We start from the raw sequence: 15,364 nt of genomic DNA on the forward strand, positions 1-15,364 counted from the left end.
GAGAGTAATACAGATATCACATGGGGACTCACTGAGAGAGTAATATAGATATCACATGGAGACTCACTGAGAGAGTAATACAGATATCACATGGGGACTCACTGAGAGAGTAATATAGATATCACATGGAGACTCAATGAGAGAGTAATACAGATATCACATGGGGACTCATTGAGACAGTAATACAGATATCACATGGAGACTCACTGAGAGAGTAATACAGATATCACATGGGGACTCAATGAGAGAGTAATACAGATATCACATGGAGACTCACTGAGAGAGTAATACAGATATCACATGGGGACTCAATGAGAGAGTAATACAGATATCACATGGAGACTCACTGAGAGAGTAATACAGATATCACATGGGGACTCAATGAGAGAGTAATACAGATATCACATGGAGACTCACTGAGAGAGTAATACAGATATCACATGGAGACTCACTGAGAGAGTAATACAGATATCACATGGAGACTCACTGAGAGAGTAAAACAGATATCACATGGGGACTCACTGAGAGAGTAATACAGATATCACATGGAGACTCACTGAGAGAGTAATACAGATATCACATGGAGACTCACTGAGAGAGTAATACAGATATCACATGGAGACTCACTGAGAGAGTAATACAGATATCACATGGAGACTCACTGAGAGAGTAATACAGATATCACATGGAGACTCAATGAGAGAGTAATACAGATATCACATGGAGACTCAATGAGAGAGTAATACAGATATCACATGGGGACTCACTGAGAGAGTAATACAGATATCACATGGAGACTCACTGAGAGAGTAATACAGATATCACATGGGGACTCACTGAGAGAGTAATACAGATATCACATGGGGACTCACTGAGAGAGTAATACAGATATCACATGGGGACTCACTGAGAGAGTAATACAGATATCACATGGGAACTCACTGAGAGAGTAATACAGATATCACATTGGGACTCACTGAGAGACTAATACAGATATCACACGGGGACTCACTGAGAGAGTAATACAGATATCACATGGAGACTCATTGAGAGAGTAATACAGATATCACACGGAGACTCACTGAGAGAGTAATACAGATATCACATGGAGACTCACTGAGAGAGTAATACAGATATCACATGGGGACTCACTGAGAGAGTAATACAGATATCACATGGGGACTCACTGAGAGAGTAATACAGATATCACATGGGGACTCACTGAGAGAGTAATACAGATATCACATGGGAACTCACTGAGAGAGTAATACAGATATCACATTGGGACTCACTGAGAGAGTAATACAGATATCACACGGGGACTCACTGAGAGAGTAATACAGATATCACATGGAGACTCATTGAGAGAGTAATACAGATATCACACGGAGACTCACTGAGAGAGTAATACAGATATCACATGGGGACTCACTGAGAGAGTAATACAGATATCACATGGAGACTCAATGAGAGAGTAATACAGATATCACATGGAGACTCACTGAGAGAGTAATACAGATATCACATGGGGACTCACTGAGAGAGTAATACAGATATCGCATGGGGACTCACTGGGAGAGTAATACAGATATCACATGGGGACTCACTGAGAGAGTAATACAGATACCGCATGGGAACTCACTGAGAGAGTAATACAAATATCGCATGGGAACTCACTGAGAGAGTAATACAGATATCACATGGAGACTCACTGAGAGAGTAATACAGATATCACATGGGGACTCACTGAGAGAGTAATACAGATATCACATGGAGACTCAATGAGAGAGTAATACAGATATCACATGGGGACTCACTGAGAGAGTAATACAGATATCACATGGAGACTCACTGAGAGAGTAATACAGATATCACATGGAGACTCACTGAGAGAGTAATACAGATATCACATGGAGACTCAATGAGAGAGTAATACAGATATCACACGGAGACTCACTGAGAGAGTAATAAAGATATCACATGGAGACTCACTGAGAGAGTAATACAGATATCACATGGAGACTCACTGAGAGAGTAATACAGATATCACATGGAGACTCAATGAGAGAGTAATACAGATATCACATGGAGACTCACTGAGAGAGTAATACAGATATCACATGGGGACTCACTGAGAGAATAATACAGATATCACATGGGGACTCACTGAGAGAGTAATACAGATATCACATGGGGACTCATTGAGACAGTAATACAGATATCACATGGGGACTCACTGAGAGAGTAATACAGATATCACATGGGGACTCACTGAGAGAGTAATACAGATATCACATGGGGACTCACTGAGAGAGTAATACAGATATCATATGGGGACTCACTGAGAGAGTAATACAGATATCATATGGGGACTCACTGAGAGAGTAATACAGATATCACACGGAGACTCACTGAGAGAGTAATTCAGATATCACATGGAGACTCACTGAGAGAGTAATACAGATATCACATGGGGACTCACTGAGAGAGTAATACAGATATCACATGGGGACTCACTGAGAGAATAATACAGATATCACATGGGAACTCACTGAGAGAGTAATACAGATATCACATGGGGACTCACTGAGAGAGTAATACAGATATCACATGGGGACTCATTGAGACAGTAATACAGATATCACATGGGGACTCACTGAGAGAGTAATACAGATATCACATGGGGACTCACTGAGAGAGTAATACAGATATCACATGGGGACTCACTGAGAGAGTAATACAGATATCACATGGAGACTCACTGAGAGAGTAATACAGATATCATATGGGGACTCACTGAGAGAGTAATACAGATATCACATGGGAACTCACTGAGAGAGTAATATAGATATCACATGGGAACTCACTGAGAGAGTAATACAGATATCACATGGGGACTCACTGAGAGAGTAATACAGATATCACACAGGGACTCACTGAGAGAGTAATACAGATATCACATGGAGACTCACTGAGAGAGTAATACAGATATCACACGGGGACTCACTGAGAGAGTAATACAGATATCTCATGGGGACTCACTGAGAGAGTAATACAGATATCACATGGGAAGTCACTGAGAGAGTAATACAGATATCACATGGGAACTCATTGAGAGATAATGCATATATCACATGGGGACTCACCGAGAGAGTAATACAGATATCACATGGGGACTCAATGAGAGAGTGATACAGATATCACACAGGGACTCACTGAGAGAGTAATACAGATATCACATGGAGACTCACTGAGAGAGTAATATAGATATCACACAGGGACTCACTGAGAGAGTAATACAGATATCACATGGGGACTCACTGAGAGAGTAATACAGATATCACACGGGGACTCACTGAAAGAGTAATACAGATATCACACGGGGACTCACTGAGAGAGTAATACAGATATCACATGGGGACTCACTGAGAGAGTAATACAGATATCACACGGGGACTCACTGAGAGAGTAATACAGATATCACACGGGGACTCACTGAGAGAGTAATACAGATATCACATGGGGACTCACTGAGAGAGTAATACAGATATCACATGGAGACTCACTGAGAGAGTAATACAGATATCACATGGGGACTCACTGAGAGAGTAATATAGATATCACATGGAGACTCACTGAGAGAGTAATACAGATATCACATGGGGACTCACTGAGAGAGTAATACAGATATCACATGGAGACTCACTGAGAGAGTAATACAGATATCACATGGGAACTCACTGAGAGAGTAATATAGATATCACATGGGGACTCACTGAGAGAGTAATACAGATATAACATGGGAACTCACTGAGAGAGTAATATAGATATCACATGGGGACTCACTGAGAGAGTAATACAGATATCACATGGGGACTCACTGAGAGAGTAATACAGATATCACATGGAGACTCAATGAGAGAGTAATACAGATATCACATGGGGACTCACTGAGAGAGTAATACAGATATCACATGGGGACTCACTGAGAGAGTAATACAGATATCACATGGGAACTCATTGAGAGAGTAATACAGATATCACATGGGGACTCACTGAGAGAGTAATGCAGATATCACATGGGGACTCACTGAGAGAGTAATACAGATATCACATGGGGACTCACTGAAAGAGTAATACAGATATCACATGGGGACTCACTGAGAGAGTAATACAGATATCACATGGGAACTCACTGAGAGAGTAATACAGATATCACATGGAGACTCACTGAGAGAGTAATACAGATATCACATGGGGACTCACTGAGAGAGTAATACAGATATCACATGGGAACTCACTGAGAGAGTAATACAGATATCACATGGGGACTCACTGAGAGAGTAATGCAGATATCACATGGGGACTCACTGAGAGAGTAATACAGATATCACATGGGGACTCACTGAAAGAGTAATACAGATATCAGATGGAGACTCACTGAGAGAGTAATACAGATATCACATGGGGACTCACAGAGAGTAATACAGATATCACATGGGAACTCACTGAGAGAGTAATACAGATATCACATGGAGACTCACTGAGAGAGTAATACAGATATCACATGGGGACTCACTGAGAGAGTAATACAGATATCACATGGGGACTCACTGAGAGAGTAATACAGATATCACATGGGGACTCACTGAGAGAGTAATACAGATATCACATGGGGACTCACTGAGAGAGTAATACAGATATCACATGGGGACTCAATGAGAGAGTAATACAGATATCACATGGAGACTCACTGAGAGAGTAATACAGATATCACATGGGGACTCACTGAGAGAGTAATACAGATATCACATGGAGACTCACTGAAAGAGTAATACAGATATCACATGGAGACTCACTGAGAGAGTAATACTGATATCACATGGGGACTCACTGAGAGAGTAATACAGATATCACATGGGGACTCACTGAAAGAGTAATACAGATATCACATGGGGACTCACTGAGAGAGTAATACAGATATAACATTGGGAATTAATGAGAGAGTAATACAGATATCACATGGGGACTCACTGAGAGAGTAATACAGATATCACACGGGGACTCACTGAGAGAGTAATACAGATATCACATGGAGACTCATTGAGAGAGTAATACAGATATCACATGGAGACTCACTGAGAGAGTAATACAGATATCACATGGGGACTCACTGAGAGAGTAATACAGATATCACATGGGGACTCACTGAGAGAGTAATACAGATATCACATGGGGACTCACTGAGAGAGTAATACAGATATCATATGGGGACTCATTGAGAGAGTAATGCAGATATCACATGGGGACTCACTGAGAGAGTAATACAGATATCACATGGGGACTCACTGAGAGAGTAATACAGATATCACATGGGAACTCATTGAGACAGTAATACAGATATCACATGGGAACTCATTGAGACAGTAATACAGATATCACATGGGGTTTCACTGAGACAAAAAGATGCAATATTCTGTGTGTTTGACTCCGTCATGCCCTGTATGTTTGATGCATGGTGCAATATGCGTCCTAAAGCAAAGTGTAGTTTAATTAATCCGTGGATTGCTCAGGGATAGCTGTCAAGAAGAGAACTCCCATTTGTGTAAATATTTGAAGCTTTTCTTTAAGTGCCTGGAATTGATTTGAGTGGAATGATGTTTAATTTCAGTAGCGCATAGCTCGCTTGATAAGGCAGTGAATCATTCAGGAATTTTTCACTTGAAAATAAAAATAAGTCAATTTTTATGACATTGATTTAACCCGTGTTTTGTTGCCCACCCAGGAATGATGCAATGGTTTTTATAGGAATCGCGCCGATGTTTGGATGAAGTATCTGGCTAGTGTGTCACTGAAAATAGCGCAAGCTCGGTGTTTAGTATATCTGTGCCCATCGAGAAGGTGACCTCAGGTACAAACATGTAATGATAGTGTAACTCGGAATGTAGGCCTTAATGCCACGTTTAGATCCATATCCTCCTTGCTCATTATTTCATATCTGCACAGGTACATTATAAATACATTCTGTGTCTTGTGTTGATAACACTGTGCATTTCGTAATGCATAGTGACCTACATCAGCATGCCATTTAGAGAAGGCAGAAAGTTTAGCATAATACAGGACTGAGGCAAATCTAGCCACTTCAGACTATAGAACTGGGTCTCTAAAGGTTGTCCTAAGCACTGCTGCCATATTGTGTTTGAATGTAATTTGCACTCTGTATTGAAATGTATGTTTGCCTGTATTCCTATAGTATTCGTATGCTAGCAGCCGGAAGCCGCTGGCATTTACATGGTCGTTTCACGAACAGCAACTTTACCGGCTGTTCGTAAAACGAATTAGGTACCGAACCCAAGCCCACACACTGAGGGTCGTGTGGCACCAATTACCAGGTTGCAACATGGCCGTCGTTCGACTACCGACCACGCGCGGTCGGCCATCTTGGATCCTTTGTCTCCCCAGCGGTGTTTGGTTGTCGAGCGCGTGGAACTAAAAACGGCTACTCGACGACACGAACACCGCTGTACTTCCAGGCCGTTCGGGAGCTCCGGTCGTCTCCTATTGTGGTTCCCCATCGGTGTTCGGTACTTTTAAACAAATTGAATAAGTAAATGTATTTCGTGCGGCGTTCGGTTGTTTTAGCTGGGATCTGAGCGGTATTCACTTGATATGTGCACTCAGACCCCAGCTCTCTAACGAACGTCTGTTCGTGCAAATAATGTGAATATTGTTGGAGTTATGGATTTAAATGTGAAATGCCGGTTCTGCTGCACGGAGGGATAATCCACTTAACAGTATATTTCAGTGGCAGTATCCCTCTCATGCAGCAGTGCCTGATGGGAGAAATGCTCCAAATGTTAAGTCCCCCATGTAGTTCCCTACTGTATTACACCTGCTATGTCAGTAAGGAAACCCCTTGCATGAGGACTTGCATAAATACTGGAAGCTGTGAATAAAGACCTGACTTGACTCCCAGCACTGTGTTTCGTCCGGTTACTGGGGGATTTGGGATATTGCCTTACAGCACTGACTGTGGATTTACCTTTAATACCAGCGGAGATCGTGGGATTTAATATTGACGCTCCGCTACAAGGACAAACACGACCGCACCGAGTTTAATGTAATACAGGATGGCAGAGAGTTTAATGTAATATAGTACTAACATTATGGCAGAGAGTTTAATGTAATACATCATGGCAGAGAGTTTAATGTAATATAGTACTAACATTATGGCAGAGAGTTTAATGTAATATAGTACAAACAGCATGGCAGAGAGTTTAATGTAATACATCATGGCAGAGAGTTTAATGTAATATAGTACTAACATTATGGCAGAGAGTTTAATGTAATATAGTACAAACAGCATGGCAGAGAGTTTAATGTAATACATTATGGCAGAGAGTTTAATGTAATATAGTACTAACATTATGGCAGAGAGTTTAAGTAATACATCATGGCAGAGAGTTTAATGTAATATAGTACTAACATTATGGCAGAGAGTTTAATGTAATACATCATGGCAGAGAGTTTAATGTAATATAGTACTAACATTATGGCAGAGAGTTTAATGTAATATAGTACAAGCAGCATGGCAGAGAGTTTAATGTAATACAGAATGGCAGAGAGTTTAATGTAATATAGTACTAACATTATGGCAGAGAGTTTAATGTAATATAGTACAAGCAGCATGGCAGAGAGTTTAATGTAATATAGTACAAGCAGCATGGCAGATAGTTTAATGTAATACAGAATGGCAGAGAGTTTAATGTAATATAGTACTAACATTATGGCAGAGAGTTTAATGTAATATAGTACAAACAGCATGGCAGAGAGTTTAATGTAATATAGTACTAACATTATGGCAGAGAGTTTAATGTAACACAGTGCAGATAGGATTGTAGAGAGTTTAACATAGTAAATAGAGGATGACCGAGTTGAATGTAATATAGTACAAACAGGATGGCTCACATGACCTTCACACAGGTGTGTTTCTATCGTGTGACCTTCACACAGCTTTGTTTCTATCGTGTGACCTTCACACAGGTGTGTTTCTAGAAACCATGTGACCTTCACACAGGTGTGCTTCTTTAGATCATGTGACCTTCACACAGGTGTGCATCTGGTGATCATGTGACCTTCACACAGGTTTTCTTCTAGAGATCATGTGACCTTCACACAGGTGTGCTTCTAGAGACCATGTGACCCTAACACATGTGTGCTTCTAGAGATCATGTGACCTTCACACAGGTGTTCTTCTAGAGATCATGTGACCTTCACACAGGTGTGTTTCTAGAAACACACGAGATCATGTGACCTTCACACAGGTGTGCTTCTAGAGATCATGTGACCTTCACACAGGTGTGCTTCTAGAGATCATGTGACCTTCACACAGGTGTGCTTCTAGAGATCATGTGACCTTCACACAGGTGTTCTTCTAGAGATCATGTGACCTTCACACAGGTGTTCTTCTAGAGATCATGTGACCTTCACACAGGTGTGTTTCTAGAGATCATGTGACCTTCACACGAGTGTGCTTCTAGAGATCATGTGACCTTCACATGAGTGTGCTTCTAGAGATCATGTGACCTTCACACAGGTGTTCTTCTAGAGATCATGTGACCTTCACACAGGTGTGTTTCTAGAGATCATGTGACCTTCACACGAGTGTGCTTCTAGAGATCATGTGGATCATGTGACCTTCACACGGGTGTTCTTCTAGAGATCATGTGACCTTCACACAGGTGTTCTTCTAGAGATCATGTGACCTTTACACGAGTGTGCTTCTAGAGATCATGTGACCTTCACACAGGTGTGTTTCTAGAGATCATGTGACCTTGTTTACTAGTAATTATATGACCTCCCTCAGTTATTGTGTTTTTTTAAATTTATTTTTCTACAGCTTACTGGAGATGTACACCACTGTTAGTTCTGGAGCTGTCAGGCCCTCTATGTGCATTGTCTTGTTGTTAGCTCTTACAGGATCAGCACTTGTAGAGAATCAACATGTGAAATCACCTTTTAAATTTATTTCTACACTGCACAAAAAGTGTTTTTGTCCTTTCTGCTTTTATCCTATTTGTACACAGACATGATACAATTATCTAGCTTTTATTGCATTATAATACTTCCAACGGATTCAAGCACTAAACCATATTTGTATTAGTAAGGGACCGTGGTAACGAGATTGATAGGTTTTTAGAATGTTAAATTCAGCTCAAACACTTTTCCTAACAAGTAGCACTCTCCTAAGACAGATAAATCAATCTCCCTTGTGGAACAGCCTTCTTCATTGTCTCATCAAGAATTCTCCTCACTTTTCACCTGTTTGTTTTCTTCATTTTATTATTTCTAACCACATCAGGCATTGCTCAAAAACCACAGATATTCTGTGAATATCATAAAAAATTGGATTTAATTGGGAGTTTTATTAGGAGCCCAGTATAGTGTTGATATCTTTGTAAAAACATACAATTTAAAGGAAAACGTTATGTAGCTAAACGGTTCTCTCGGGTGTCAGAATGATGAAGATTCCATTCTCTCAGATAAACATTCAGGATAAACATCCTTTGGTGTGGGGAGGTTTTCCCTAGATCTGCTTCTCTGATCACATCACAAAATGTTTTTTCTAAGAGTTACAGCAAAGGCAGCCATCACATAATTAAAAAACAAAAAACACACTGGGGGCGGGGGGGTTAATGTAGGAGAATAAATTCACACACACTCACATGTTTAATAGTTCTTCTGTCTAGAGGCCTCTATCAGATGTCATTGTGAACTCTTCTAATTGAAAATTGTAACAAATTCTTCGATATTTTAATGGAAACCTTTATTTGGCATGGTACACTAAAGTGTCTTTTACAATCATACAGCCGGTTAAAACACCTCTTCCTCTCTGTGAACATTTTTCAATCTGTTCAGCAGTTTGTTTATTTTTATATAAAAACAAATAAAATATTTCCAGCTAGCTTTGGGCATACTGAGCAATCATCGAAAAATCCAACAGAACGTATTCCGTAAGCTGCCCCGTGGAATGCTGGGAGTTACTCTGCAGATCATAGACTCTGATTGGCTGCTGACATCACGTGATCTCTCCAGGTTTCTCTTTTGTTTATTTAGTAGAGGGTTTTTAAATGATTATGTAATTACACGATATCAGGGGCCGTTCTAAAACAAGTGTAAGCTACCCGCTGTGCAGCAAAGGAAGAGTTAATGTGTGTACAATTATCACCGCAATACTATTTTAACTCACTAAGCACCACGCAGATAATTACTTTTGTGACACACAAAAGGATTAATTATTAACTATATCACCCAAGCCACCTTATTTGACTGCAAATTCCTGTCCTAATGTGTTTTACACCCCACCTCCTATAGAATGTAAGCTCGATTGAGCAGGGTCCTCTTCAACCTATTGTTCCCGTAAGTTTTTTGTAATTGTCCTATTTATAGTTAAATCCCCCTCTCATAATATTGTAAAGCGCTACGGAATCTGTCGGCGCTATATAAATGGCAATAATAATAAAAGGCTTGCCGTGATTATTTGCATAATATCCTACAGATAGAATTGCCCAGATTCACTTAAAATAAGACTGAAAAGTGTTGGTAACAGCTTACTACATCTCCTCCATAAATACACATGGTAAACCCATTACTGCCCCAGGACAATGCCATAAGACAGCCCTATTTGTAGCTTTTAAATTGCTGTTACGAATTAGCAGAGCCTTTCTAATTGATATATTAATGAATCCGCAGCATAGCTGTGTGGATGCACTGAACACATGGTAAGGAGATCACCCCAGTCTGTTCAGCCAGTGTGTGTGTGAAAACCATGGCTGGTTTAATACATAGATCTCGCCCTCGTCTCTGTCATGATCTCTGTGCTGTGTGAAGGGGCCGATATACATACAAAGGAGAACTACACTTGTTCCCGGCAGTGGATTACTTTCCAGAAGAAAATGATTTACAAATCTAGCTTACTCTGCCCCACGTTTGCAGCCAGCATCCATCTGTAGCCATTTATCTGTCTGCTGGTTAATTTGTCATCATTAGAATGACAGGTGAATGTTTGTTAAAGATTCTTTTGTTAATTTTTTTCTATTTTTTCCTTTCCATTGTCCTTTCCTCTTCCGGTCTCACCATTACTCATTGGACCACCTCCTATGATCCTATATCATATATAGCTCTGAACAGATTAAATGGAAAACCGCCCCATTGCCATTTGCTTTAATGTAAATTGTGTGGTGTCACTACTGCTGTGTGTGCGTTGTTAATGTATATTTCTGAACTCTATTATGGGATCCCTCCTCTGTAGTGGTGTAAGATTATTGATATATTTGCTCCTTTAGGAAATGTCTGTGTTATTAGCTCTTTGAGTGGTGGACCTTTCCACATTGTAAACACAGGAACTGGGCCATCTATGAAAATATAGTGGTCACTGATGTAAAGTCAAATTCACTCCAACCCACTACAGTTTATCACAAGAAACACATATGTACATTGGTTGAGCTTTTTCTAAATTCCCATCTAAAGATAAACTGGGGCTTCCATGACAAGATACGTTCCAAAGTCATATATATATATTTATATATATTTTTCAGATTTTATGTCTTTCAATCTCATCCTTTCTTGACAGAACTGCATCTCCCACCGCAGCCTGTAAGGGGCATGGTGCATCGTTACCTTTGTTCTGCCTCCTAAAGGTGGCTAATGCGCTTAAAGGGCACCCAGGCCACTCCATCTCATTGAAGTGGTCTGGGTGCAGTGTCCCTGTCCTCCTTGGCCCTGCAATGAAAAACTGCACTGTTTTTATTGCAGGGTTAAGACTGGCTCTAGTGACTGTCTACCAGACAGCCACTAGAGGCATTTCCTGACTTTTCTGGGAGTTTGACGTTGGACATCCTCACACGATGAGGACATCCAATGTCAAGCAGAACCCCATAAGAAAACATTGCTTCAAACTTTCCTATGGGTAAGATCTAATGCGCGGGTGGCACTCACCGCACATGTGCATTAGGTCCACACATCATCTAATGGCGGTGGAGGGGGAGCCTGACCCAGGGTCAAGAGACGCTTTTGCTGAATCAGGTAAACGTTTAAAGTTTTTTTTTAACCCTGTCATCGATGGTGGGAGGGGGGGGGCCGCATGTGACACTTTATCTTTAGGAATACATGTTTGTAGTCCTAACACCAAAGTTTTACTTTAAGGTTGGGGTTCCATTTCTTTCATCAACTCCAGTAGTCATATCATAGATGTGAATTTTGTATGGTGTATAATCAAATGTAACAGTGTATTCACTTCCCTGAGTTTTTATAGTGCATCTCTAAGTGAATTTGCCTGGCATCGAGGAGCAGTAACATGTAGCTTCCATGGTGATAGAATGTGACGTCATCTCCACTACACTCATACTCTTCTGTGCTTCTGTGCAGGTTACGTTTTCTGTATGTTACATCGTCTCCCGGAACAGCATGACTGCACATTCGACCACATGGGCCGTGGACGAGAGGAGGCCATTATGAAAATGGTGAAACTAGACCGGAAAGTAGGCAGGTCTTGCCAGCGCATTGGCGAGGGCTGCTCCTGAGTGCCACACTCTCTAACCAAATGCTGTTTCTCTTAGTTCACTAATGTTAGCCTTATTTAGGACTAAGTAAACCAGGCTCTCACTACTGGGCAAGTCACAGACTACAGCCAATCAGGTTTCTCAGTTTGTTTATTTTTTTATTTTTATCTTGTTTTTTAAAAACAGTGCAGGTACTTTCAAGAAGAAAAAAAAAAGTTGGTTGATAGCTGGTGACTGATGGCCAGATGTTCAGTACTTGGTGGCCATCACTAGATAAAAATACCACACACACATCAAAGGGTAATTCATATTCTGTTTTTCCGTTCCACTTACAAAATGTAAGGCCGTTATCCAAATGGTTATATCTAAATTATCACCTTTCCTGCTTGGTGTAGAACATAATACTAATAAGTAATGAAAATAAAGCTCAGTTAAACACTACATTTTCCCACAAACTCATTGAATTACTTGCTGCTGGTGGTTGTCCTTTGCTATTAACACAGTCACATTCCTGTTGTGTGTCTGTTCAAAGCATCAGGGATTTGATTTGGGCGCAAGCACAATTCCTCACAAATTCCTGTTGGGTTACTTTAATTTCACAGAAATAAAGAAAAATGGGTTGTTGTCTGCGTGAAAGTTTCTCAGAATGAGTGGAATCGCTACATCACCCTGTAGCAGTAATCTTAAATATTTTTTAACAAGCACATGAACAGTACAATCCCACCAGCCCTAACCTGATTGGCTTTTGTTTGCAATTTGCCAAGTTGACGGTCTCTCTGGTCAAATAAGGTTAAATCCGAGCACAGTAGCCATGGCTGGATACTACAGACCGACCTTCTGTAGCCATACATATATCGGGTGAAAGGACATTTTTTTACAGCAAACTGAACTCAGTAACAGTATTGAGGAACAACCAAACACAATATCCTGATTTTATAATCCTCACTTCCAGGTGTTACCTTGTGTGTCTGAAAACATATAAATATATACATATATCAATAAATTAAAGGGCTAATCACCCTTGTTTCTATGCAGCCTGGGTGGGAATTATGGCTTGTAAGGTATTCTGAAATTGTACGTCTAAGTGATGTCAGGTATGGTCTCTAGATGGTCTCAATGAGCGCTGAATGTGCAAATCACCATGGTAAACACCTATAGGACACACGTATCTGGGGAAACGGCAGGATGAATGCTATATCTGGATTACTGGTGGCATTTTATACAATACATAACGAGTGCTAAAACTTCCAAGGACTACAGTGTATTCACATCTGTTACACTCAGACAGGAGTTAACGATGTCTCTTACCCTTCTTAGTCAGGGTCATTCATGTTTTATAGCTTATACTCTCAATGACTGACTTAGAGCTAGCTTGATTTCATGAAGATCATGTTTTTTCCTAACAAACAGCACTTTCATTCTGCAGATATGGTGTTTATAAAATATTGTGTCTTTAAAGTTCAAAAAGTAGTTCTTTAACACATCACAAATAAAGTGCCGTAGAAATAATATCCTTTCTCCATCATTTAATGACAGAGACTGTTCAGGTTACACTTAGAGATAAAGGTTCTATATCAGGACCAACCATCTTATCACCCTTTGTACAGAAAACTTGCTACTATTGAATACACAAAGAGAGCCTTATTTCCACCACAGCTAGTAAGCTCAGTTGAATTATCCCTCCATTAACCATAATTTGCTCGATCCCCGGTGCGACTAGCTTGGCATATTATATGCAAACAGTAAATCTAGCTTCTCATTTCTTTCACAAATTGCCTTCCTTTCAACAGAAAAAAGAATATTTCAGGATCTTCTGGGATGCCCACCTTAAAAAGGTCCCATAGGTTGCCCCACACCGATTAACCTGAACATTAAGCTGTACATTTTGCTCTTAGCATCCAGAGTAACTTTTGAAACGTGGTCACAAAAGACTTGTTCCTTATTATAAACGAAGACAAAGACTTCTACCTTGTTTCTCGTAATCATGGGCTCGCAATTATTTGATGGGTGATGGGAGATGACACTAAAAGGAGCGTGAATTATGGACAGTTTGCAATACAATGACGATGATTCACCGGGTTGTTCCTTTTGCCGTATTTGTTCTGTGAAGTTTGTTCCACGTAAAGAAAACGTTTAAGTTCTTGGATGTTAGGATATCTTATTTAACCATTTTGTGTTCTAGTTTTGCTTAACACATGTAGCCTAGAGCTGTTTTAGTTTAACATTGTACAAATATTAACTCCTGTAACTTTATTCCTTTTTCCATTCCTGCTGAAAACAGGAAATATTAAATGAGTCAGATTAAAGTTCGATTTCCTTCCTTGTCTCCCATTTTTTTTTCTTCTTCACTTTTTCCTCAAATCTGCTTCTCCATATTAAAAACAGGTTGATTTAGAATTTTGTGAAAAATGAGATGCTGCAAAATTCTAGTTTAATAAACAAAGTGGTTTGGGCAATAACGGACTGGAAGGTAAGATGTTCCAGACAGTAACACGTTGTATCATTTCATTTCTTCTTGGATATTTTTAATTTTAGTTTAGATTTTCTTTTTTAGAAGGGATATGGAAAACGGATATACAATTTCTGGCTAATGTTACCCTGTGCACTGGGGACAGAAGGTCAAATATAGTTTGATGGGTTTTATTTTAACTTCACTTTTTAGGAAAAATATATTTAAATACAGATGTTTATATTTTACTTGTGTTTGGTATTTAAAGGAAAATTGTGCCATTCGTAGCACTCCTTTAATAATGCAAGATAAATGTATCTCATGTGAATCAAATCACTTTTTTCCTTTAGTTATT

The 15,364-nt window shown here is 39.9% G+C and overlaps 1 protein-coding gene across 1 annotated transcript in view; it reads left to right on the forward strand.

Annotated features, from left to right (window-relative positions):
• The window catches only part of ZFAND3 (zinc finger AN1-type containing 3), a 270,967-nt gene extending 256,088 nt beyond the window's left edge, over positions 1–14,879 (forward strand). Inside the window, exon 6 of the mRNA XM_063444125.1 lies at positions 12,427–14,879. Within this exon, the coding sequence (XP_063300195.1) occupies positions 12,427–12,581 (155 nt within the window). The 3' untranslated portion in view covers positions 12,582–14,879. The remainder of the gene's footprint in view (positions 1–12,426) is intronic.
• Positions 14,880–15,364: the final 485 nt, after the last annotated feature.

This window comes from Pelobates fuscus, chromosome 2, assembly GCF_036172605.1.
Source record: "Pelobates fuscus isolate aPelFus1 chromosome 2, aPelFus1.pri, whole genome shotgun sequence".
Classification (NCBI taxonomy): domain Eukaryota; kingdom Metazoa; phylum Chordata; class Amphibia; order Anura; family Pelobatidae; genus Pelobates; species Pelobates fuscus.